This window comes from Lepidothrix coronata, unplaced genomic scaffold, assembly GCF_001604755.1.
Source record: "Lepidothrix coronata isolate B3197 unplaced genomic scaffold, Lepidothrix_coronata-1.0 Scaffold188, whole genome shotgun sequence".
NCBI classification, from domain to species: domain Eukaryota; kingdom Metazoa; phylum Chordata; class Aves; order Passeriformes; family Pipridae; genus Lepidothrix; species Lepidothrix coronata.
The window spans coordinates 97,325-124,221 of NW_016690368.1; the positions used below are offsets into that span (position 1 = coordinate 97,325).

At 43.9% G+C, this 26,897-nt stretch overlaps 1 protein-coding gene across 5 annotated transcripts in view; it reads right to left on the reverse strand.

Annotated features, from left to right (window-relative positions):
• CFAP74 (cilia and flagella associated protein 74) overlaps positions 1 to 26,897 on the reverse strand; it is a 61,628-nt gene that overhangs the window by 12,976 nt on the left and 21,755 nt on the right. The window contains exons 4-28 of one of the 5 annotated variants that reach the window (XM_017831235.1): positions 25,802 to 25,884; positions 24,918 to 25,021; positions 20,768 to 20,912; positions 20,488 to 20,578; positions 19,911 to 20,057; positions 19,607 to 19,705; positions 18,106 to 18,210; positions 16,763 to 16,936; positions 16,125 to 16,235; positions 14,845 to 14,947; positions 13,946 to 14,103; positions 13,216 to 13,426; positions 12,866 to 13,051; positions 12,062 to 12,235; positions 11,463 to 11,581; positions 10,775 to 10,841; positions 10,342 to 10,431; positions 10,049 to 10,222; positions 9,197 to 9,359; positions 8,158 to 8,270; positions 7,551 to 7,673; positions 6,459 to 6,580; positions 3,805 to 3,933; positions 916 to 1,003; positions 396 to 569 (exon numbers count right to left, since the gene is read on the reverse strand). In XM_017831235.1, coding sequence (XP_017686724.1) covers positions 396 to 569; positions 916 to 1,003; positions 3,805 to 3,933; positions 6,459 to 6,580; positions 7,551 to 7,673; positions 8,158 to 8,270; positions 9,197 to 9,359; positions 10,049 to 10,222; positions 10,342 to 10,431; positions 10,775 to 10,841; positions 11,463 to 11,581; positions 12,062 to 12,235; positions 12,866 to 13,051; positions 13,216 to 13,426; positions 13,946 to 14,103; positions 14,845 to 14,947; positions 16,125 to 16,235; positions 16,763 to 16,936; positions 18,106 to 18,210; positions 19,607 to 19,705; positions 19,911 to 20,057; positions 20,488 to 20,578; positions 20,768 to 20,912; positions 24,918 to 24,950 — 3,099 coding nt within the window. In that variant the 5' untranslated portion in view covers positions 24,951 to 25,021; positions 25,802 to 25,884. Of the gene's footprint in view, positions 1 to 395; positions 570 to 915; positions 1,004 to 3,804; positions 3,934 to 6,458; positions 6,581 to 7,550; positions 7,674 to 8,157; positions 8,271 to 9,196; positions 9,360 to 10,048; positions 10,223 to 10,341; positions 10,432 to 10,774; positions 10,842 to 11,462; positions 11,582 to 12,061; positions 12,236 to 12,865; positions 13,052 to 13,215; positions 13,427 to 13,945; positions 14,104 to 14,844; positions 14,948 to 16,124; positions 16,236 to 16,762; positions 16,937 to 18,105; positions 18,211 to 19,606; positions 19,706 to 19,910; positions 20,058 to 20,487; positions 20,579 to 20,767; positions 20,913 to 21,545; positions 21,790 to 24,917; positions 25,022 to 25,801; positions 25,885 to 25,919; positions 26,030 to 26,897 lie in introns of those variants that run through there. The other 4 variants (XM_017831234.1, XM_017831236.1, XM_017831237.1 and 1 more) reach the window with 4 other exon arrangements.

A 26,897-nucleotide genomic window follows, 5' to 3' on the forward strand; every position in this document is an offset into this window, starting at 1 on the left:
ATGGCTTTAAAGCCATCCTGCTTTAAAGACAAAGCCTTTGGGCATTTGGGTGCCAGTTGGGCACATTCCTCAGCCTCAAGGGCACAGCCACATCCCCAGGCCTGTTTTACACGTGCCCCGTGAGCACCAGGTGCTCTGTTAGGAGCCTTCTTGGTGTGAAACACCAGGTGTTCTAGTAAAGGAACAGTCAAACCTCCTCCCAGTGTTTACACTGCTTGGGAAAGGCAGGGGGTGTAACACAGTGAGATTCACCCAAACCAGCCCAGAACCAGCCCAGGGGCTTCCACTGTGTTTGCACCCACCAGTCCTGATTTATTTACTCTCCCATTGACACATTGCCAGGATCCTGAAATCTCTCTGACAGCAGAGGAGGAGTGTGTGGGATAACCACGTACCTCTGGCAGCCCCACAAATCCAAACTCCTGTGGCAAGAGGCATTTGTTTGTCACTGTGACATTTGCCTGAACAGCTTCATAGATGGTGCAGTGCCCAAAGTTGATCTCTGCTGGGCTGATTTCCAGATCAGAAGTAGAGACAATGGCATGGACAGTAAAATTGACTGTTCTAGCCTGAAACAAATGCAAGAGAACAAGATGAAAACCTCCACCTGTGGGGTGTAAGGACAGGATTTAAGTGAAATGTCATCCAAAAGGATAACTGCAAAACAGTTCTTCTGCTCTGTTCCTTGCCAGTGCCATGTGAGAGGAGCACTGACTAGGCAGGATTTGACTTTCTGTGTTGCAACCACGTGACAAGAAGCCACTATCAAATCTCTGTTAGCACTTTGAGCATCTTTTACTGTTATCAAACTTCAAGTAGTAAAGAACCAATGTAAGGTTAGGGAGGGTTAAGTGACCCTTCACTAGAATAATTGACATTCACTACCAGTCTAATAAGGAGCAGCACAAACAGCACCTTGTCCATGATCACTATTGTCACTGGGACCTCCAGGATTCTTGTCTCTGCATTGAAATAGTTCCCTGCATCTTCAGGAAGAGACTGCCTGAAAACCCAAAAGTACAGTCAGTGTCATTAAAATATTGTGCTTATTTTCTCACTAAGGGGAATAAGAAACTTTTGATGGATTATTTCTCAACAGAAAGAAAAACAAACCCAAACCTGTTACTTAAGGTCTAAAAGTTTTATTATTTACAATTTTTAATCTTAGCTTAATCTTAATTTAATCCTCCTCAAATCCTCCTGTGTAGGGAAGTCTAATTAAAATCTTGCATGGAAGATATGTGCAAGCATTAAAGAAAATGAAAGAAGAATGGCAGGAGAAAATTCCAATCAAAAGTTAGTGACCTCTGAAGTCCCACCTTCTGACCAAGACAATGAGGATGCAGTCAGATCAGGAATGTTCTGGACTTGTCCCAGATTTCCTACAGACTGGCACCCACTCTGAGCAGGAGTGCAGGGGCTGAAAAGTGGCTGCCAGGGACATCAGATGGATTGACCTTGTACAGTAACACTGGGGGTTTTTGATTTTAAAGACAGGATTTTGGACATACAGGATTTTAAGGGAGGTCACTGAGGTCAGCATCCATTTATCCTTTTTTTTAAAAAAGCCATCCAGTCATTTAAAATTCTGAAAAATTAAAAGCTTACTCTCTAATCAGAATATAAAGCCTCAGCATCTTTGCTGCAGGCTCAGGGTGTGCCCAGCCCAAGCAGGCAGGGTTTCCTGTGGACACTGCTGCCAGTGACCAGCCTGGCTGAGGCACAGCCCCTTGTACAGCCCAGAGAAATAAAGGGAGCTCATTTGGAGCCCAGCAGAGCCTGGTTACAGAGCAGAGCAGGAGTTTCTAAGGAACATGCAGGTTTTCTGTAGGTGAAGCATCTTGCTCTCACAAGCTCCATTTCAGAGCTCCAAGCCAAGACAATACAAACCTGGGGCATTTTTAGCTCTGCTGCTCTATTTATAGTGACTCACAGCACCAGAGTGAGTTGTTTCCTGTTCTTGGGTCTCTACAGTGCTCATGTTCTACTACTACTCATGGAATTACATGCAATTCTTTGATGTATTGTTAAAGAATAGGTAATGAATAAAAATAACACCCACTCATCACCATGGTGATCCAAAATCTCGCTGCTGTTATTTTGCAATAAGGCTGATGTTCAAAGGTATTGGTAACTTCTTTACAGCACCAGCTTCCACTTTGTCACGGGGCATTGGAAGAGCAGGAGAAATTATTCTATTTCAAAATAATCCAGAGGGGGGAGAATAATTGTGACTGTATGGACACAGGAGTGGACTCTCAATTAGCTGCTGTGCCCCGGGGAAAAGGGCCTGGAATCCTTCAGACAGTTCTCTGAAATGGCATGGAATTTGCCTAAACAATGCTGGCTTCAAACCCCCAGAGAGGTGAGTATTGGAACACCTGCCTGAGCAGGTCCATGTGCACAGAACACTGGGGAGAACTTCCCAAGCCTCCAGCCAGCTGTGTGCTGCTGGCACTGCTGAGTGGGGGTTTCTCTCTACTTTGGTGTCACTTTTAATGCAGCTGTTCTATTAATAGAGCTCATAATGCCAAATCACTGAGGAGGCCTCACGGAAATGTGTCACTGGCTCAGTCCTTCCCCAGCTCATCGTGCTCCCCACGCACGCACTTCCTCCCTGCATTAGGTCTTTAACTGATCTGTACCCTCAAACAGCCAGATACTTATTTTGTGTGTCAGAAACGCCTTAATCTCATCAAATCTCCTTTCTGAAGCTTCCCCGTTTTTTAAAGGAAGATTAAGGTTCTAAATCCAAGCTCTGGTTCTATCCACTCCGAGAGGGTAACAGTGCTTAGAGCAGATGAAGTTGAGGAACTCAAATATGTCATCATGTTACAGTTGTTGTAATCTGATGGGATTTGAGATGTTGAGAGAACTGTAAATACTTTTAGTTCTTTGAATACTAACCTGGTGAAAATTTTGAAATCAGTGATTAGACTGTCAATGCAGAACCCAGAAATGCTGAGCACATCAGTGAGAATCCAAAATACATCAATGGGACTGGAAAACCTACATCAAAGCAGCAGCAGGTTTGCAGCAGCAATCACTGCCAAAGCTGCTGAAGTATTTGGCTGTACACCAGAATTAATTCCATTTTTCATTTAAATTTCTATGTGAAAAGAAATGTCCCACTAAATTCTTTAGGATGGCAATGATGAGGTAAATAAAATTAAAAGTGGTTAACAAAAGCTCTTGTCTTTAAATTTTTAAAAACTGGAATTCCTTGTTTCCTACCACTGAGTTATGTCTGTGTATGTAGATGTACCATGAAATGGAGAAGAAAAACTTGCTGGGATAAAGCTTTTAGCATTAGGAGATGTTACATAAAACGTCACGTGAAATTCAAGATCAATACCTTCATCTTTTGGAGTAAAATGTGCATGGGGAGGAGAGAGATGGACAGGAAGCCCAACCATTCTTACCTTAATTAGCAAGCACGGGAGTTGTTGTCCAGAAATTATTTAACCAGTGATCCATGAAGCAGCCACCTGCCTCAGTAAGCTCTCTCCTGGCTCAGAATAACTTCCCACAGAAACGGGAGCAGCCCACCAGGAATGCGACTGCTCCGCTTCTCCCACTGCCGCCCCCCAGGGAAGGCATTGCCTCACAGTTTGGGAGCCAAGCTCATTTCCTCCCGGAGCATCTGGCAGCTTTTGGGGGCAGAGAGGGGGGAGCCCAGGCCTGCAGTGACCCAGCAGTGGGAGTCCAGCCTGCTCAGGGGGAAGGGACAGCAACTCTGCCCAGCTTTGCCACCGGCACCATCTGAAACCCGGGAAGGTTCCTGTTGGGGTTGGGGTTGGTTACCTGGGCAGGAACTTGAGCTGTGCACTGAAGGCTGACTGAGCCTGGATGTAGCCTGTCCTTGGGAGCAGCTCCAGGTGCTTGCTCAGTTCTTTGCACACTTCAAACTTGAAACGCAGCGTGGTGCTTGCTCTGCAAACGGATCACACGTGCCTGGGTGGCTCTGGGGCCACCTCAGCAACACCCCCTGCACCTCCACACTGTGATCAGAACAATCCCAAGATCCCTTTCAAAATGAAGGGCATGGAAAACTGCTTCAGCAAGTTCACATAGTCGTGTTTCTCTTTTAAGTAGGGAAAACAAGATTTGGGAAGTACTGTAACAAAGCCAGCTGTACTGCAAACAGCACACACAGCTGATCCAAACTGAACCATCACAGCTCAGCACAGTGGTAACTCAGGTCAGGGGGGAGTCAAAGCCAAGTTACTGTGAAATATCAGCTAATTATTTGCTCCTAACACACACTAGCTCTATCTGGATCAATAGGATGACTGGAACCCTGGTGACTTCTTTAAACAGATGCGAATTCACGGATCTCTTGTAACCTCTCCTTTAACAGCAGAGATCCTGAAGAGCTGGAAGTCACAGCATGGCTGAGCTGGTCCTGCCAGCTCCTCTGCTAAACCTGGGGATCAATTTGCCCCAGCAGTGGCACACTGGAAGCAGGAAACCTCTCCCTGTTTCCTGAATCGTGGCTCTCTCCCAGCCCAGCGACAGCCACGGCCCAGCCCCTGTTTGGAATTTGATGCCTAAGTGCAAAATTGCCGAGCAATTTACAAATATTCCAGCCTGTCATTCTCCTTCCCTGGACTGCTTTCCAAGCTGTCAGGCCAGATGGTCTCCTCTAAATCAACAGCTCCAGCATGTGGGACTGGGAGCCTGCAATGATTTCTGACTGTTGACAATCTAAGAGAATTATATACTACTTCATTAAATCAGTGCAGATTATAACCTGCCGAAGAAATTACTTTTCAAAGTGATTTCTATTGAACAGGATTCTGATAAGATACTTTCACCCTTTGTGCTGCTTGACTACTGGGGTCTGTATGACCAGAGAAAAAAAGCCCCAAAAACCCAGAACAAACCCAGTATTAACAAATAATTTGCAATCCACCAGAGCTTGCTGGGGCACTCCAGTGCCAGAGGTATCTGAGTCCCTTGAAAACTTCATCTTCCACTTCTGCCATGGATGACAACGTCACAGACAGTGAGATCCAGGCAGGAACCTCCTCCTGGTGCCACAGCAAAGTGTCAACAGCTACGAGAGGGAGGAACTGCTCAGGCCCAACAGAATGATGAAATCTGCCCACTTTTGCAGGATAAAAAGTTGATCCATGACATTCCTGCACATGAAGTGCATGGAATTTCATCCCAGCTGACTGTACAACAGACAGTGTTATACACACACTGTTTGTGTGACTGTACAACAGTCTTTCCTAATGAGGGAGAACTGGGTGATAAATCAAAGCCTTGACTTGCCAAGGTGCCCAGGACAGGATACTACATATTAAATGCTCTTCATTTAGTGAAACTTGGCATAGGATCAGCAGGATTTTTGCCTCAGTTAAGAAGTTTTGCCCTAAGCAATTTGACAGCTTCTATCTTTGGGATCCCCTTGAAATCTTTGGTTTTATTAGGAGAGTTATTCTGCTTCTACACTTATAAGTTTTATCCCTGGGTTATCTAGACCAAGTAAAATCACTTACATAACAACTTGTGCTTGTCATATCTGTAAGCTGAATTTCTGAGATAACAGCTTTACTCATTTCTTTCCAACTGTGAAGAATCTCTGCAGTCTGTAATTCTGGTAAGAGGTTTAGCATGGATGCCTTCCACAGAACCAATCTCTCCCTCACCCTCCCACAAACCCACCCCAAGCCTATTGAAATAGACTCTAAGAAATGCAAATTGTTAAAATAAGAATTCCACAGTGACTGTGCTGGGCTGGGGGAAGACACCCAGCACCTGAAGACAAAGAAATGTTCATGTAACCACTCTAATAATCTCTGGAAGCCAAGGAGCTGGAACATTCTCTTTGTATCACAGTGCAAACAGAACCAGTCCTCAGACATGACTGGCTTAGGCTCAGAGACACCCAGATATTTTCCCCCTGTAAGGCAGTATTTGGTTGCTGTCTAACCAGAGGTTCTGTCAGTCCAGTGCACTGCTGAAGGCCTGTAGGGGTCAGGAAAAGCTGAACCCTTCCCATTTTAGAGTAAATGCAAAAGGACTGACATGATTTATCCAACACTGTATCCCAAGCCTGGAAAGACTCTCAGTCTCCTAAGGCTCTCAGGGACTTTAATTAAGGATAAAATAGCTGAGAAACAACAAAATAGTATTTTATAAAATTTCCTGACTGACTCAATTATACCCAAAGTGCACTTAGTTTTAGACACATTTATCTCCCTAATGTTTAGGGAGCAAATTCCACGTGATGGGACTGTGGGGCTGCAATTCCCTGGGGACTTCACAGCTACACCACAGAACAGGAACAACACAGGGAATCTTACAGGGGTGGGAAGGTGTGTATTGACTCCATAGCTATGGCTGGTCTCGGGAACCTGGGATAGCAGGACAGCAAAGTGCAATCTCCAGCAGTGTGGGACTCAGAGGGCTGTGCCCCTGGAATGCCAAGGCCATGCCAAGGCACTCACCTGCTCCGCAGGGTCACACAGTCCTGGTACAGCCGGTCGTACAGGCAGATCTTGAGGTCCACGTCGGGGTTGGGCACCCAGAGGGGCACGTCCACAGACACCCCCACGGCACTGAAGCACAGCTGGCAGGGCACAGACCACAGTGGGGTTAGTTCTGGGAGCCCCAGATCCTCACTGACCTACCCAGAGCTGCAAACTGCAGCTGAGCAAAATACTCCATTAGTCATATTCCAACAGGTTCTTTAATGAGGCACATCTACAGAAATCATCTGTAAAGGAAACCTCAGATGGGAGGGTGTCCAGCAGGAAAAAGAAATTATAGTTTGGTTTGGACTCTTTGATAAAGAACATGAAGGAAGAGCATCTGCCCCTGACACTGAAATGTTTGCAGTGCATTTAGCTGGAATGAACTGGCCATGATCCAGCACCCCTGGGACTGCAGCTCCTTCAGCCAGCAAAGCAGTGCAGTGACAGCAGCACAGGGCTGGGCTTCCTGAGTGCCCACAGAGCCCAGACCTGCACAACGTGAGCCTGCAGGAGAAGGTGCCCACGGGAGCCTCAGCAGGAATCTGCAGCTCCTTCTGCAGACTGAGGGGAGAGCCAAGACTGGCTACTGAGCTACTGGGAAGTTTGTCTTTATTTTTTGGCAAGCTTCTGTGAACTGTTCCAAGCAGAATTTGGCTTCCAATGAAACTTAGAATCAAAATATACTGAAGTGGTAACTAAAGTTGTCATCTCTTCCAGCTTTCACACATCAGCTTCACTACTGCCTGCTAAATAATTCCAATTCTGATATACCAGAAAGAAAATAAACTACATGTATTGGGAATAGGGGAGAACACTTCCACAGTTGTTTCCAGGACGTGAAGTGTTTTTCATTATGATGTCTGATAAAATGGGAATATCAGGATTATTTGCATAGAAATTTAAGAAATGAGGAGGTATCAGGAGCATCCTGCATCAGAAAGAAGGGTAGGATTTACAAAGTTACCTCCCATCAAACTACATATTACATAATTCCTGGGAAAATCAGAAGATTTCCAACTCTTTTCACACAGTGTTTTGAAGCAAGTCTTTCACAAAATCACTCACTGGTTTGCAGTCTGGGTTGTCAAACATGATCACAAACTCTGCCCTCACGTCCCCAGGGACAGCTGGGACAAACAGCACCGGGACTTGCACCGAGCTGAAGGGTCCAACCTCCCCCTCAGTGACCTGAACAACAAGGACATGCCTTCAATGAACATGGAGAAATGGCATTGAAACAAAGAGGCTGTGCATGCTCACACTATACACACACCTTCCTACAGCCAGTTTGTAACTAAACTGAACACACTGTGCACAGAAAACAGAAGACTGTGTAATATGGCTCAGATCTGACCTTTCCCAGACATTCCTCCTGCCCCATCTTGTGTGCTGTCACCACACTTGGTTTAACCACAGAACCACACAGCAGCAAACCAGAGTTAAATTGTGGGAAATGTAGAAGTAAACAGGATCTTTCAGCTCAAAGAAGTCTTTACAGATCCAAAGCAAGGGGAAATGTGTCCTGTGATTTCACTGTAAAAATTCACTGTGATGGAGTGAGGTCCAATGGGCTTGAAATGACCATGACCTTCAGCATTTCTCACCAGAGCAACTTATCTGATGGAGGCTTAGACTTAGTGAAATCTTGTCTGGGTCTCAGGACATCCATTACCTTTCCAAGCATAATTTCAACTGGTGTTTCTTCAGGAGAAAGCTCCACTGAATCCCGTGCGTTGTCTGTGTCCAGGTCTGATCTCATACTCAACACTTCTTGATCAAGTTGTTCTGGGGGGAAAATAAAACAAACACAAAACACAACAAAATGCTGGATGTTTGCATCAATTCACTAATAAAATATCCAACAGAGCAGAAGTACATTCCTTGGGGTCAATACTGCAAATCCAGGATTGTACAGCAGTGATGGGGAAACTGGAATGTCTAGAAGGAAATGTCTGCTTGGCCATCCAGCTTTAGTCTAGTCTGGAATTCCACCTGAGGGACCTGGACCTTTCATTACAGAACAACTGTTAACGTTTCCAGAAATGCAAAATCAGCTGGAAGTGTGAACTGGCTTCAAGAGCAGTTTTAGTGGGACAAAGCAATGCAGCCAGGAGGACCTCAAGAAACCACCCACAACCTTTGCATGGAACTTTTGGCTTCCTGAAATTGGAATGCTCAATATTGGGAAGAAATGTTAAAGAACAGAGATAATAAAGAAATTAAGAATGTCTTTCTTCTACAAGATTGGATTTTATTAAGCACATAGTAAACATTAGGAATGAGATGGAAAATGTCTGAGGAGGTTCATCTTTCTGCTTCCTTGTTCCTAGAATTACAGACTGTAAAAATAAACCTGTCATGTGGATTGCTATTCTGAGAAGTGGGGATTCAGTTGCTGAGACAAGGATGATGTTAACAATTTTGCAATTTCTGAGGCTGGTTGGGTTCTGTGTTCTGGGACTGAATTCTTGATCACTAATGAGAAGTGAGGATCTCTGCTGCTTTTGATATAATGGTGTCAGAACATTATTTTTAGTCATCTTCTGTGAGGGAACACACAAAGAGATATAACATTACTACCAGAATGATGAACTACTTATTTACTGAGTAACTTTGCAAACGGAATTGCAGAGTTCATTCCAGGAAACTGCAGATGGACAATGCCTGGCCTGGGAAGCTGCAGGGCCAGTGTCCCAAAGCAGTCCCCTCACCCGTGGCACTGCTGCTCTGGGGTCCCTGTGGCTCCTGGGCTGCACAGGGGGTCACCTCCTCGCCGGGCTCAGCACAAATCTGGACCTGCTTTCCCAGCCCAGCTGTCCCAGGACTGCTGCTCCCCTCCTCTTCAGGGTCACAGCCACTGGAATGTCGAGGGACCTATTGGAAAACACATATTTTCTCCTGTGGTTGCACCAGCTCCAATTTAACAAGCTGTTGAAAGTCAGACTTGTTCTTTCTTGCAACTGTTGCATGTTATAGATGGAGAAATATGCTGCACTTTCCAAGAACTGCACATTCTTTTAGAGCTTTATCAATGAACAGATTTGATTTTTGCTGGCTGCCCCAAGCAGGTAAATAGCATAACAGGAGCAATACAATACACTGTCAGTTATTTTGCAAATGACAGAACCAACATTTTTCCAGTGGAAACACAGGCAGTTCTATGTCAAAACTAAGTCTGCTGAAACTAGACTTCTCCTTATCACACCCCTTACTTTATTGCTAGTTTTGCACCAGTCAGCATTTTTCTGAAGCCCAGGAGCTGGGATTTTTAACTACTTTGTCAGAATCTCCTTTTAACTATTTTTTCATAATTGTTATGAATGTGGAGAAAATAGGAACCATGCCAAAAATGCATGGTGGTTTCCCCTCTCCTCACAAAATAATGGTTTTTAATTTTATCTTCTGATATTTGGGTCTAACAGCCTACATTTGTACCAACCCAAACAGTTGGGCCAGATGATTTTCCGAGTCCCTTCCGGCCTGAGCTGCTCTGTGACCCTGTGCAGCTCCACCACACCCCACAAAGCACTTTCTGCTCATTTAGGAAATGTTTTTGAACCCACCATCCTTCCAGGGGCAGGTTTTACTGTCGCTCCGTGTGTGCTCCTGTCACCTGCTGACGCCTGAACTTTGAATCCCGTTCCCAGAGCTCCGCTGTTTGTCAGGCTGATGGCCCGGGAAATCGTCTCTCCCACCACGTGGCTGCCGAAGTCAATGAGCTCTTTATCCAGAGCCAGCTGTGAGAAGATAAACCGTTAATTACTCCTGTCCTACATAGCCAGGAATGTCAATTAAACGAGCATCCGCCTTTTCTGATAATAATTATATTATCCACAGGCTTCCAAGAGTCACTCACAACGCAGCTCTTGACTGTACATTGCAGTGGGACAGAAAAGGAACCTGTCTGTGCCACAAACATGACTTCTCCTGCCAGACTTTCATTTATCTAGAAAACAACAACAAAAAAACCCCATAAGTAATTTCCAAAGGTTTAGCCTATGTAGTGGGATGAAAAGCATTTTCATTTGTTCTTTGAGTACCATATTAAAATGTATTTTTACTGATTCTACATTCCCAGTGTAAAACAGCCTTTGGTAACAGCCTGGATAACTTGATTGTAACTATTTAGAAATCTACCCTCAGAATATGCCATATTTCAACTTATCAATGCACACAGTTGTCCATGGACAACAGGATGCAGCTTGTTTCCTTGTTAACAGTTAGGAACTTCAATTAATGATGTTTTTAATCAGTGGGTAACAGTAGGATTCTTCTCACTGTGCACTTACCATTGGCTTGAATGTTACCACAAATTCACAGGACATTCCAGAAGACATTTTGCCAGGTGGATCAAAACTATGGAGATAATGAACATAAAACTCCAAATTAAAGCTGTGTATCAAACCTCCAGCTCCTGCCCTGGTAACAATGGCAGGTATTTTTTATTTTTTCCCCTCCCTCACTTGGACTAATTATCACAAAAGTCAGAATGAGTGACAGGTTAAGGGAGGGCTACAGAACCCTGCTGCAACTGTGAAACTTCCTTTTGTTTATTTATAAACAGTGAGATAAAATTATCAATGTAGTTAAACTGAGATTAATTTGCAATCTCCCAAGCAGAGACAGTGCTTCATTACATAACCTGTCAGCAGGATTACAGGAATAGATTGATGGGAAAGACCACAAGACTGCAATTCCGGTGCTCTGTGCTCCCAGATTGGTTTCCTTTATTTCCTCAGCTTTTTTCCCTCCCTTTCATGTCCAATTAAACTGTGTTTAACTCAACCCACAAGTTTTACTTTTTCCCCCCAATTCTGTCCCCTGTCCCATGGGAGAGGGGAGTGAGGAGCTGCTCTGTGGAGTTTATCAGGGTTCATCCCCAACAAGCAGGAATTCCTGTTGCTGCAGAATTGGGTTCCAGCTCCTGCTGAGGTACAAAGGGAGAACAAGCAAGGAGTTCACAGTTAATTTACTTACTGAACACTGATGAAGTCCTTGAGGCACTCACTGATCCCCACCAGCCTGCAGTAATTAACACTGTAGGAGGCATTGGTCAAAATTATCTTCTTTTTGTAGGTTTGACCAACATCAAAATCCTTGGAATGCCAAACATAGCAGGTGAATGTCAAAGACATTTCCTCACGTTCATGCTCTAATAGAGTCATTAACAGTTTTGTTAACTAACTGAAATCTTAACTGCATGGGAGCCACCACTTCTTTAAGGACATTATTTTACAGTAATAATACTTTTACAAACAATACACAGGTAACAGTCATGCTGCCCTTTAAAAAACACAGAACACAGTCTGACAAGGGGTTTCATCACCTCCTCACCTTTCTGACAGGATTTAAACTCCCCTGAGGATATATTTTATAATTTAGGCCCAAGTAGTAAAACTAAGTAGTTTATTTAATCTGACTATAACTCTACTATGAGATTGTTAGTGAAAAAGGCAGGTGCTGTTCCAAATTTCACATAAAGACATATTAAAGGCTGCAACAGAATTTTGATCAAGACGCTGGGATATACCTACAGCAGCTCCATGTTTATAATCCCCCAGGGAATGGGCACTGACCTTGAAATGAATGCAGCTGGGCTTGCTGTGGAAAGCACAGCCCTTGTGTTCACGACCAGGCACTGTTTGCTTGGCCAAACTTCCAGTTTGGAATTCCTCCATTTTGTTCTCAGACACCTCTTTTTTCAGTGCCCTGATAGCCAGCTGTGTTGGATCCACCTCTTCCTTGGGTATCTGAGAGGGAACAAGCAGAAGAACCAGCAGGGCTGTGTGTGATCACAGCTCAAAGCAGAAAAGTCTGCAGAAGGAAGCTTTCAGTACCTGGCCAGCCTTTGCCAGGCTCTCTCCAGGTCAAACTCAGTCTCCCAGCTCCTCCAGGAATAACTTAATTTATTCTTTATTCTGTGCTGTAGCTTCTCATCACCCAACACTATGACATGGCAGTATCAGCTTTTCTGCACCTTAAGAGTTTGTTTCCCCTCAACTTCTTAAACAAATACTCAGAAAAAAAACCAGCTGACTTCTCTGGAATGTTGCAGTTCTGGTCCAGGGCTTCTCCAGGCAAGGATAGGAATATATACTGACATGATTTTTTTTCTGACTGATTTTGAAGTTGTTTTAAACTCAAACAATTAAACATCATGTGATGTGTGTCTTCACAGATCTCTGAACTAAGTATTGTTTTCCCTTTTAGACAACAAACTCCTCCAGAATATTGTCAAACAGTAATGACTGATATTCTCACATCTGAATCTCTGCACCTATGTAATAATGTAAAGGCTGCATTTGAACTGCAAAATAGATAATCAGTGTCTCTAAACAAGGTTCTTTTCTATTTGTAACAAGAGATATCACAACATTTACCTTGTGCAAGTCATATTCCTGCCCCCAAAGTCCCGGGAACTCTGGTTCTAAGAGGGTCTTTTCCTTCTCTTTCTCATCATCCCCACTTTCCCAGAGCACATCCTGGGCTGTGTCCTCAGGACTCCCTCCCTCGGGAGCAGTTCCCTCACCAGCCAAGGAAGGAGGTGATGGAGAGAGCCAGGACTCCTGTGAAAGAAGTTTGGAGGATACAGTTAAAAATTACCAGAGAACAGTTACTCCAACAGTTACCAGTTTCTGAGATCTTTTAATACAAAAATGACGGACCTACAAAGCTCAGAGGCCAAAGATCTAAAAATCTGAAGGCAGTTGATTCTTAGCCCTTTGCTTACCTGTGCTGTGGCTCCACCTGCACGTGTGCAGGTCTCCTCCCTGCAGGGCCAGGCTTCCTTTCTCTGCACTGAAGGGTCCTCAACTTTACCCCGAGCCTTAGTTGCCCTAATACGGGACTGACTTTCTTTCTGCTTGTGAAAAGAAGCTTCTTCTTTCAGAATTCGAGATACAATCTCAATTTTTCTTGATTTCTGCAGTTCTCTGAAAGCTCTGTAATCCAATATTGTAAGAAATATTAACCCAACCATGGTTGTTTACTAATAATATTATCTACAGCCCAGTTACTTTTGAGCCTTTGAGCTAAATATCCACGTTGGGTGCAGTGGTCATTTGTGTCAAGACATCAGGTGATTCAGAAGTTATTTATACATTTTTGCACACTAAACATCCTCAACTGCAGTGTTTTAGAAGGCTAATATAGACTTTCAGAGTGTTCAGGAAAGGCAGGAGGACAATTACTCCAGGTATCCATGGAGGGTCACTGAGTTTCCCTCCTGGAGCAGCTGATCTCTGCACTGCTCACACAACACTCACCCAACTTTGGGGCTCTGAACAACAGCCCTAAGCCAGCGCTCAGGTCCTGCAGGACAGACTGTCCAACTGTCCCACACACAGAGGGAGAGGGAGTTCACTCAGAGGTGGTCTGTTTTCAGGATCTGACTGAGCTCCACCACACTCCTGATGAGCCCCAGGAAGCAGCTGACAGTTGGATATGGATATGCCACTTACTGTTCCTCTTTTTCGTGCTTTAGCTGTCGTTTATGGAGGAAAATTTCCTGGACAACATTGCCTCCTTCTGCTAGGATGGCTTCCCTCATTTTCATCTTCTCCTTCTCTGCCTCCAAGGCCTTTGCTTTGTTCAAAACCTGGAGAGTTTGGAGCTTTTCCTGTTAAGTCATACAAACCAGTCACATATTTGATTCACATCATAAAGAATATAAAACAGAGAATCTACTGTTGGTCCCCTTATCCAGGTATAAATTAGTGGTGGGTGTCTCTGAAGCAGAAGCCAATTGTTTTTTATATTCTCTGTAGTCTGTAGGGCTGCTGAGGTGCAGAAAGCTCTGCCTAGGACCAGGTTCCTTCTCTACCCTTCCAGCCTGCCCTTGGAATGCTGCTCAATGAAGGAATGTGAAAAGATACAATTCTAAACAAATCAGGATTAAATTAAGATCATTCCCTCAGATTCTCTAGAACATAAATAGAAGAGCAAAGCAGCATAGCTCAGAAATTCCTAATTTACATTATTGAAATTCTAAAATAACTGTTTTTCTTCCATATGTTTTCTCCATGTGGGGTATTTCTGCACTGGGATCCAAATAACTGGAAATCCTTCTGGCTGAATTTGCAGAGGACTTATTTGTAGTATGCATTATTTTCCAGAGAGTTCCCTTCCCAGAACAACTAGACTGTTGACAGAATAAGCTCCATCAGCAGAACTGCCAAAACCTGCCCGTACAGATCTCCCTCTCCAATAGTTTAACTGGCCCCAGTCTCACGAGGTTTGGTCAGTGATCTGGTCAAAAACCACCCCCCAGCTCTGCCAGGAGAACTGCAGTTCCTTGCACTAACCCCCAGCAGTGTCACAAGGCAGTGACTTCACTGCCATCCCAGCCCAGCAGCAGTACCCTGTTGGAAGTGATGCTGGTTTTCAGGGAAAGCACAGCTTGTATCCTTCTCTCCATATGCTCCTGAGTTTTCTCTTCTTCCTTTGCAATTTTGTCATGAATTCTGTAAGCAAAGTAAGATCTTTCAGGCTGACATCCTGGAAAGCTTCTGGCATTAGAATGTTTAAGCTGACAAGCAGAAATTGCCAGAGTCACCTGCCATTTTTCTGTTTGCTGGGACAGTGGCTGTGGGTGCAGGGGGACAGCCAGAGACTCCCAACAGAGCACCAAGTGCCAACAGGCTTTCAAATAGTTTGCTCAACAGCTTTATTTATTTTTTTTTAAATTTCAATTTCAATGTTCCATGTTATGACATTCACTAGTTGCTAAAATAAAGTAGGAATTTAGGTGTTCACATAACCAATATCTCAACAATTATGTAGTGAACTTTATGCAAGCCCAGCACATGTACCCAACCTAGACACATTAAAAGTTAGAAACATGTGGGCATGAATCAAACCTGGGAGTACTGCAGTTAATATAATGGTAAACTAGAAAAAATTAGTAAGATTGATATATTTGATACATTTGTCAGGAAAAGAAACCTTTTTGTTTGTTCTTCTTAATTATGATCAATTTGCACATGTCATCTAATGAAAAACAAACCAACACAGAAACAGTATAATTGTTTCCATGATTTTGTAATTAAGTCCTAATATTTGTATATTAGGATTTATTTGTATATAAGTAAAAATAAGTAACAAATGTTTCTTTAGTAGCAAAAGAATTCAACGCCTCAGTAATTACATAAACACAAACCTATTAAGAGAACATTTAATTCACCATCAACCAGAGCAGGAATCCAAAGTCAATCCATTTACCTGAGAGCAAGATGCTTTTTCACCACATTTCTGAGGGGATATGGAACAGCAGAGGGCAAGTTTCAAACCTGGATTCTAGTTATACTGCTTCAAACTACTTCAGCTAATGACACACACACACACACACACACATATAAAAAAGTGCTCCAAATGATTATTAACGCCTACAAGTGGTCAGAGCCCTCTGCCTCTCATCAACAAGACAGTCCCTTCCCTCCAGGGAATCTGAAGGCCATACTGGGACAGTGAGTGGGTTTTCTGCTTTGCATGTCCTTTTGTGCCATGTGAGATGTGAATGTTTCCCCACACTGTACCGTGGCACAAGATTTCTGGGTGTAACACAAAATACACCTTTGCAGAAAACCCCTGATTTTTCAACACCTGAAGTACTGTAGAACAGAGAAAGGACAGAAGCCCAACCTTGCTGTGCTTTGCTTTAGGAAGCAGGCTGCTTTCTTGTGGTTCCTTTTGGCATCCTCAAGTATTTTTTTCTTTCTTTCTTCATGTTCTTTCTGGGCTTTCTCCTCTTTTCTGCAAAACACAGGCAAGAGTTGCAGCAGGACTAAACCTTGACTCCAACACAATGACACTTAAGGGAGGGGCTGGGCAGTTTAAGGAAATGAGGACATTAGTCTGCACCCCCCAAATTACAGACAAATTGATAAACTTCACAAAAGCTACAGACAGGCTGACACAGGTGTCTGCTTTCTCTCCAGGAAATCTCAAAGGGCTTGACCATAAGTTCAGAAGGTCCTGGGGGCCAACAGCACTGCAGACACATGCACTTAGTCTGACCTAATAAACTTCATTTCCTTCCACACAAGGCACTCACAGCTCTTGTCAACAAGTTTATTCCCAGAGATCAGAAATCTTTACCTGCAGGACTGCAAGGCCGCGGACAGTTCTTATTTTAACTCCAACTCCTCATTGCTGAACCAACACCCAGCTAAGAAACCCAACAAATCCTCGTGTCTGAATTAGCCCCCGTCAGCCCCCACAGTGTGACCCGGCTCACAACAGCCCAGGAAGGCAGCACAGCCTGGCTGAGAGGCCCTTACTGCTCCCGGGAGCGGCGCTTCCCTTCTGCTTGCAGGGCTGTTCTTTTTTCCTTCCGAATCCGCCCTTCCCTCTGCTCCTGGTAGTGCTTCTGGAGCTGCTCCTCCTCTTGCTGAAGTTTGTCACGGATCACTTCGTATTTTCCCTGCTCGATTTCTATCTGCCACATCTCCATCCTTTTAAAACAAAATGTGAGGTGTTTGCACTGAAATATTGGCACTCTTTCACTTGCTGAAGGTGGTGTGTTGAGTAGGGAAGGCTCTGTGGTGAAAATGAACATCTAGCTGTGTTTTGTTTCATTTTCTTTTTTAAATGCATTGTAAATCAAAGCCTGTTACTGAAAAGCTGTTTCAGACTAAGGCTCATATCTAATAGCACATCCCATTTTAAAGACATCAAAATTACTGGTCAAAAAGAAAAAAGGTAAAAAAATAAACCCCAAGGCTCTATTTCTCACATTTACCCAGAAGAAAACACTAAACCCAAGAAAAATTAGAAAACCAGCTTTTTCTTCAACAGTAAGTAACTTCAGAGACAGGCCATAGCTTTTATCCTTCTATGCTCTGCTGAAGGAATTCAGATATGACAGGGATGACTACATTAATCTGTTCTATGTACTGCTAATCACACAATAAACAAGGCAAGCATTTTACAGCTATTACACAACACTGCAGCAAACACACTGTATCCTGGAACCACTTGGCTAATCCCAGCTAAAAGCTTGTGCCTGTGTTCTTCCTTTGATGGAGTGGCACCTCTGGTACCAAAATACAAACACACTCACCTGTTGCCTTCTGCAAAGGGCAGTTTCCCTCTGTCTTCTACAAGTAAATAATTTATAATGTGTGAACAATCAATTGCAAGCAGCAATATTAGCTCAGCATGAAAATACACAGCACTGCTACAATGTCTTCCTCACATTCAATTCCAGTCCTGTCCTTTATGCCCTATAAAAACACTACAAGGCATAAATTAGAAGTCTTTATGCTCATGCAGGGATCAGTATCACAGACAGGTTTACGTGAGTCCAGCTTATTTTCCATTTAAAATGAGACCTGTTTAGGTCCACGACTGATGCACAACTCCAAATAAAATCAGAACTTCATTTATGTGTGCAAAACTAACTCAGGGCTGAGCCACAGCAAGAAATTTCCTACGGAATGAACCTCCAGGCTCAAAGTTGCTCTCCAGATGCTTTGCCTTGCAGTCAATGACCTCCAATGACGTAGCTCAGTATTTTACAAGCAACTTCTGTATTGATTCACTTGTGAATCCGTTCAATAGCACATGAAGAAGGTAATAAAGATTGACTCCCTTCACACCCCTTTCTCATTCCCTCACTCACTTGTCTTGGTCTAGTTTCAAATCAATTATCAGCTCCGACTCCTTCTCCCTCTCCAGCTCGGAGCGCAGCCGGCGGCTCACGGCCTGCAGGCGGGACAGGGCTGGGCTGGAAACGTGGAGAAGAAACAATCAGAGAGAAATTTCAACTAATAAAGGTTAAAAAAGCATAGCTTGGAAGCTGAGGATTTATGTATTAGAATGCCACTAATTTATACAGTGTCTTATTTAACCTTTCAGGTGTCCATTCTTCACCCAGAGGCAGAGCTTTCTTTATGCTCTCACACATTGGTTGAAAAGACGAGAATTTTTTCTTAGCTTAATGCAACTATTAATTTCTCACACTGATAAAAGTAGCATTACTACTGAAGATGAGCTCAGGTGAATCCAGAGAACCTAGACTGATTTTGCTTTTAAAATGGCATCACAATATTCCATGTAATTGTCTACAATGGCAGCATTCCCACACAGTTATTTTTCTTCTGTACCCAGGAAAACCAACAGACTGTGCTGCAGGATCCACAGTGACCTGACTATATTGAACACAAACTTCCATCCTCTAAATGAAAATTGGACCTTCTACCTGCAATTCTCCTCTAACTCCAGCACTGGGAGTGCTAATGGAAGACAGGATTTCCATTATTGCTAAAACACGATGCCTCTGAGCTTCATAAGCCAGAAATCCATCCAGTCTTCCTTCTCCACTAGTCACTTGCTAAATGCAGGAGATTGAGAGAATTGCTTTTTTTTATCTAGGCCTCCCAATGTGACCCATCATAAGGATAAACACTCCACATTGCTTTTCTGGTTTTGCTGGGTTTTGTTCCTGTCTCTGAGATCCCACTTGCACCACCCTGGGAGGCTCATTTGCATTCAGCTCCTCAGTTTTGCTTAAGCAGCTCTCCCATTTTGGCAGTTCACCTGCCTTTCTCTCTCTCTCCCTCAGGGAAGCACTAACCTGGAGATCAGCACAGGTTATAAATGCAGCTGCGAAGTTTGGTCACAATACTCTGGTTCCTGGTACACAAGCCACCCACTGCTTTCTATTTAAACCAAATGTGAAGAGTACAGTAAATTGCCTCCCACTTGAGGGAGCAGCACAAGTGTTTCAGAGCAGCTCCTGTATGCAGAGCTACTCCTGAAAGGCATTCCTGCCTTCCACAACACAATGGGAAAAAAATGGCATATATATAAGTCCGTACATATAGATATATATATCTCTAAATCCTGACTGAATTGTCACCATGACAAGAGAAAAAGCCATGACCAAAGAACTGCCACAGCACCCTGATTCATCAGACTGAATAGAAGATTGAGACCCTGACATACACAGCTGACAGCAGTGGGCTAGGCTGATTTAATACCTGTTGTTATATTTTAAAATATGCCTCTTTCCTACCCATTCCCAAGCTTGCACCTCTTTCTGCACTGGTCTCATTAGCTGCACACAGATGAGCACAGTGGATGCCTGTGATCCCTGGTCTCCAGAAATACTCTCTACCTACACATTGCCAGCCTCCTTCTCTCTCTCTATTTCCATGTCTACACGATCCAGCTGCTTTGCCAGCATCTTGATCCGCAGCTGACAGGCACACAGCTTTTGTCTGCAAGAAACAAACACAGCACTCACATTTTCTAAGTTCTTTACTCTCTCCAATGAAAGTCTTCCTCCTGAGGGCAAGATTCACAGCTAGGATTCCCACAGGATATGGTTTACAGTTCTATAAACTGTAACACTTATTACTGATACAGTATCCCAGTACTTGTCCGTGATTTATGCTGATGGATAATGTTCAGTTAAACACTAACCCGGTTTTTTGGACCACCAGTTTCTTCTCCTTGACCATGTCATCAAGCAATTTTATGTTCCTCTGTACGGCTGCTATGTGAATTCTCTCCTCAGCCAGCAGAGCCCGAGTGTTGCTAATGTCACCCAGAGAGTGCTCCAAGCTTTCCCTTGGAATTCAAACACACAATTAACAACGAAACATAACGAAAAACTGAAAACTTACCTGAGGTTTGTTCCATCCTTGTTTTCTGTTTTATTCTAGCAGAACTGTTACAAATACAACCAGCATAAATAACGAAACACATGAACCCAATCTGCACAAGAAGTTTGCATGCATGCACTTATACCAGGATTTCTAGACTTGGATATCTAATGCTGAACATTTACACCCTCATTTAATACATTAATTATCTGTCTTTGTGTTGAAATGCCTGTGTCTCCTCTTGATTCCAGCTAGGGTTTGCAATTCTAGTGTTCCTGAACAATAGCTTAGAACTTTAATGGGAACATTCTAAAATAGTTTAAAACTTATTTTATACAGCTGGTCAGCCAACACGACAAAGGAAATTCCTGTTAGAACTGGAACAAGGTATTTACGTGCTGGAATCAGACTGGTCTTCAACATCTCCAGAAGTGTCCTTGGTTCCCATCTCGTCACCACCAAACAGCTTTTCTTCCAGCTCATATTCTAACAGATATTGAAACAACAGCTTAATAAAGAGACTGGACTCTAAAATGCAAAGTTTTATACACTTACTGTCAAGTCACACCACGAAGAATCAGAGATGACATTTTATAACATTAAATGTTTATCTTACATGAACTTTATGTTAATGTCAGGATTTTTTGAGTTATCAAAACAAGTCATCATTTTCACCTTCCCAGGGTCCTTCCACATCACTGAACTGACCAGCTGCATTTTCTTCCTCTTCCAGAAATGGTTGAGGAGATATTTGCTGCTCTCCCTCACTGTAAGTGAGCTCATGATCTTCCATGCTGACAGGTCTTTCCAAACAACCAGGCTAAGAAAGAAAAGGATATGTTTAATACATCTAATCTCCACCAACCTGCAATAGCTGTGACTGTCTCCAGAGGCGAAGTCACAGCTCTCAGTAAATACCTAATGCATCTGAAATAACTGGATACAACCACACACCTTCGTGCCAGCCACACTCTGAGTATCAACTTTAATAAATCTCCTGGAGAAAAGAAAGGACACTGCCACTTTTTTTTTTTTAATATAACAATCAGCTCAGTAATAAAACAAACAACCTTCTGAATGTATTTTATCCACTTAGGCTGCCACTTTACCCCAGATGATCTGGGCACGACTCCAACAAACGCTACTTGCTCTCGAGTCTTATGCAGTTCTCTCATGTGAACTAAACTGTTCCCAAATGTTGATACAATTTATTAGAATTAAGTAAATTCTGTATGTCATCTAGAATGAGTTATCACCACATGGCTGAGCACTTCACATCTTACTCACCCAGAGACTCGTACATATGATTAATTTTAACGAAGGTGGCTCAGCTTTGAGTGCATTTATGTAAATCCTTCTGCAGAACTCAAAAAACATAAACTATAGGAGACTATCTATTTCCTCTAGTTAAGGAGCAGAGAAAACACGCGCTGGAGTAAAGGAGCAAACTTACTAAATTATAGGAACTACCTTGAAGCCAAGCAGGACTCTCAGACTGGGTTACGGCCGATTTAAGACGTTGGTGGCACCAAGAAGTGGCACAAACATAAAAATGCAGCAGGGGCCCTGGCGCTCTCGTTGTGAGGCTGCAGCTCCAACTCCAGGATAACAAAGTTTTGGTAGAACCGGGCCGAAATGCCCCGTAGGGCGGAAGGGCCCAGACCCCCCCACAGCCCGGCCCCACAGCCCCGGCCCCACAGCCCCGGCCCCACAGCCCCGGCCCCACAGCCCGGCCCCACAGCCCCGGCCCCACAGCCCCGGCCCCACAGCCCCGGCCCCACAGCCCGGCCCCACAGCCCCGGCCCCACAGCCCGGCCCCACAGCCCCGGCGCTGCCACGGCAACGGCGCCAACCACCGCGCGCGGGGGGGGCCGCGCCCCGAGCGGCTCCCGGGACACCCCCCCGTGCCCGCGGGGTGGTACGGCCCGCGCCGCTGGCCGTGGGTCCGTGTCCGTGGGTCGGTCCGGCCCGGGAATCACTGGGATTTGGGGCAGCTGAGCCTTTCCCTCCTGGATGGATTGTTTTTGTTGATTCTCAGCAGTGTGCGTTAATCAGAGGCGTCCCCACTGACCTTTCACCCCTACGCACGTTTATAAATTTTAAGCAAGTTGGTGGCATTATGATTAAAAGAAATCTTGTGAATTCAGCTGACTTTCTACAATGCAAAGTCCTGTGGATTTGGGGCTGGAGCACACACGTTTTAGAGTACTGAAGGTTTCCAAGTTAATTTGCTGGGTTTCCTTTCCGTTCTATTCCTTGTACTACCTTGATGAAGCCAAGGACCAGTTCAGTGGATCCACAGAGCACATCCCTGTTCCCTCACTCTTGGCACTCCATGACATGCTGGAGAAATCCAGCTATTCAAAGATTCACAGGGATTCAGTTGTGAAAACGCTGGGACATCATCCACACCAAAATACACCCTGATCTGTACATAGAGACAGATGCATTCTCAGATTTATTTAGTTGAAACTGTTCCTTAATTGTAAGCAATATTTCTGTCATTGTTGGAGTTGCTGTGAGAGTAAGGTCTGGTTTTTGATCCCATGCATACAAGAACATGCTGCTAATCTAAGCATTTATTTCCACTGGCACCCACAGCATAGAGTATAAATTACTCACAGTGACCAGTTTTTTGTCCCACACTTATGCTGTAGGTCCTCATTCTTGAGAAATATATGGACATTCTTAGCTCTATAAATGGTGGAATCTTGATTTTATGGCATCTATTCACATTACATAAAACAAATTACATACAGACATTTGCAGGATTAAAGCTACAAGATGTAGGCTAAAAATATGCAGTGATTAACTGTATAGCTCTCTCTGCAGATCTGGAATAGATATAACTGTGTTAACTCTGAACCTGCCAGTTCCCACACTCCCAGAGCTGGGATGCAAAAGATCCAAGCATGGATTTTCCCCTCAAGAAAACTCTCGGAAGAACACCTGGAAATATCACTGATTATCGGTTTCTTGTCATATTTTTATGCAGGGTATTTATTTAGTCCCAGTTCACAACTATTTGGACAATTTTCATAACAACAACAAAAAATGGTCATGATTTTGTGTCAGTTGAATAACTTGTCTCTAGGGAAGGGCAATATAGATTTTTATCTCCCATATAGATGGGAGAAGAGAGAACATATTTAGTTCCTCTGAAGGAAATTATGGCTCCCCAGCCAAGTGTATCCAATTCAAGCCAGTGAACCTAAAGCTTTAAGCTCCAGGAAATGTGCAAAAAGGCTCTGGTTGATGCAACTCTTGTAGGTTTTTAAGGCTCTGACCCCCAGTGATCCATCTCGGAGAAAATGGGTAACAAAGTGAGGAGGAATAAATTAAAACCCTGCCGTTTTCTTACTGTGAGGTTAAATTTAGAGGCATTTGTGTGAAGTTCCTTTGGTGCCACCTCAGGATGAACTGGGAAGGGGGCAGGACTGGGCAGTGCAGTTTGCTGGGTGGCTGCACACTGTGCTCCCACAGAGTTGGCATTTCTCTCCCGAACGTTTCCAAGGTGACAGCAGCTCATATATGGAGCTTTCTGGCTTTTAGGCAGGAAGACATGCCAATAATGGAATCTGCATTTTGGCACTGTGGATCCTATCAATTACATAAGCCAACTTCCCTGCCCCTATGGATCAGTGTTGGACTGTAAACAATGGCAAACACTGATTTGTTGGGCTGTAAACAATGGCAAACATTGATAAGCATCTTCCCAGTGACTCATCCCTACAGATGGATGGACAAGGAATGAGAGGGGCATTTGCTCTCAGAGCATCTCATGGAGGAGTGGCCTGGGATGGCACCAGCTGGGAGTGCACCCCTGAGATCAACTCATCTGGGGTAAGGCAACCATCCCAGAGCTGGAACTAGCCCTGGCTAGTGGGGATTTCATCCCAAATTGGCTGCACAAAGGAAAGAAAAGGAGGGCAGAGTGTCTGGCTGCACTGTGCTTCACGATTATAAAATTATACAGGCTGGGGGAGGAACTGGATGTTCTGCAGAACGTTTGGAGACAGATAAAAACTGGATTCCTTTAGGTGAAAGGAGAATTAATACTGTGGTTCTCCCGATGCTGATAAAACACAGACACACTTGTGTTGGGGCTGTGGGACATTCCCACAGTGCAAGCACAGCACAACCTCCGAAATGAGCTCAGTATTCCTGCCGTGTGATTGCCGCTAATATTCCCAAACCTCATTTATAAAAATAGGCATATGTGTGTAATTTGTATATCTGGAGACATTTGGTGATGTTGCCACAACAGTCTTTCACGAGCTGCTTAGGTGGAATCATGGGAGAGGGAAACTAATTAGCCCTGTGGTACAGTTTTTGCCTCAAAATTATATGTGACAATATGACATCTTTATTTTGCTGGCAGCAAAACCACCTGTTCTATTTAGAAAATAATCTATTAAGAATACCAGGTAATGCAGTGCCACTGCAAAATAAATTGGAATAATGTCCTTCTGATACGGCCCCCAAATCCCGAGGTAATAAATGACTGTGAAAACTTGTTATTTGGCCCAAATGACTGAGCATGTTTCTCCTCAATCCCATCAAATTGTGCCCTCCAATAAATTACTTTATGGTAGCAGCTACAAAGTACAGATGACTGCGATCAGGGAAAAACCTGCTACATGTTCCAGAAGAAAAATACTTGACAGATATTGAAATCTGGGTTTCTGGTTTCAATTATAGTAAAACATGCTTCAAAGCTGTGACCTTTGCTTACTACTTGAATGAGGTAAATACTTCAAAAATTAGTAATTGTTAATAAAGTGATAGTAACAACTAAGGATAATAATGTTTAAATGACATTTACTTGTAAAGTTGTCCAGAGGTGGGTGCAGAACATCAGCTTTTGACAGCCTGAGCCCAGCGTTCAAGGTCAGCTCACAGGAAGGGTATTTCCATAAAAGCTGGTGCCTGCAGACACAGAGATTGGGGAGAGGCAGGAGTTTAGCACAGTGACAAAAAGGCTCAGGAAACATTTAGTATCATGGGCCATCTTTTTAAGACTATTTGACAGTTCCAAGCCAGGAGCTAAAGCTAAAGGAAAGCTTTAATTATTTTCAAGAGGATTAGATGAGAAAGATTTGGGGAGCTTATTTATTTTGTTTTGTTTTGATGTTTTAATAGCAATTTTAATTGTTTCTTAATCTATGTCTTAGCAATTTTAATCTGTCATTCACTGTAAAGAGCTTGGGATACTCTGCTGAAATTGTAGGAAATTAAATATATTGTCGATCATTATTATTATTTCATCCCCTCTCTTCCCTTTGGCAATGTGAGTTGTTTGAGTGGGTGTGCACATATATATGTGTGTATATATATATATACCAGCCTATTTTGTTTAAATATGTATTTGTACACAAAACTAACTAAACCCAAGGCTGAATGTCCTTCTTCTGCATAATGTGGGGGTATAATTAAGGTCAGTATAGATCAAATGTAATTAATTTATCTGAGAGAAGTTCCACATGTATTTTAGGATTGTCATTGTATTTTTACTTGTGTTCATGGTCACGTCTGTGGCAGGGTCTGTCCCTTCAGAGCACATGTTGTTGCCATGATGTGCTCACACCGACACACACACTCACACGTGTGTTCTACACATGTAACACACACAGACACACTGAACAAAGGGGATTTCCTTGCTGGTTTTGCAGATGTATGCTGAAGACATAGAAAACTGTTCTTTTTTACCAGTAAATTAGATGACAGCTGTGTGGCCAGAGGAAAACACCACCAAGGAATTCTCGGCGTACGCAGCCCACTGGAACACCAGCCTTAAAGGTGGGGAAAATGTGAAAAAAAATCTCACCTGAAAGGATCCCAAAAAGTTGTAAATGTGTTCTGTTATACAGAGAGGCAACATGATTCTGTTCTGTGTGTTATCGGGCAAATTCCATTAAAAACCTTTTCGTTTCCTTCCTCAAAAAAAAAAAAAAAAAGGCATTTTTCATGCAACAATCCAACTCCTCGAGTTTAAATTTGTGTCTTTTCCTCCCTAGCTGCAGGGGTGGCTATGGAAATGGGCAGAAGGAGGAAAAGATCAGGACGAAAATAGCCCCCCCATCCTTCTCACACGTTTATGACATGACCTTATATTTGTTGTATTGCATTTGTGTGTGTGCATTGTGTACATTTGTTCTCCTGGGTCCCACAGGGCTGTTATTTCCCCTCACCCCCACCCCTTGGTTGCCACTTGAAATATTGGTACTAAAAAATAATACAGAATTAAGCAGATGAAAAGATAAACCCCACACTTTACCCCCGGTGCCTCCTTTCATTTGCTTAAGGTACCTGCACATTCTTTTTTTTTTTTTTTTACTTTATGAATATAATTTCTCGAAAATGTCTCCTTCGCACGGTTTCCTTCTGTGGGTTGGTTTTAAAATTGTCATTCGAGATTGAACAGCACCAAGAAGCCGAGGAGGCGGAGGAGGAGAGAAGGAAAGAGCGAATATGGAGGAGAAAACGGAGTTTGACCTGCAAGTGCAGCCGAACCCGGGTCCCGAGGAGCCCCCGGAGCAGCGCAGGGGCCGGGAGTTCGCGAGGCACAGGCGGTGGAAGGCGGACGGTGCCAGCCCGGGATGGAGCCGCGCCAGGGCAGTGTCTCAGTGTAGAGAAGCCCCCGAGGAGCCCACGGGCGGCGAGGCAGAAGTCGGTGGCCCCGGGCGTGCCCCTCCCGGTGGTCCCGCGGGCCCGGGACAGCGCGTAAGCGGCGGGGAGGCGGCGGTTTCCCTGAGCACAGCCCCCGGCTCCATTCCCGGTTTCCCGGAGGGATGCTGGAAGCCGG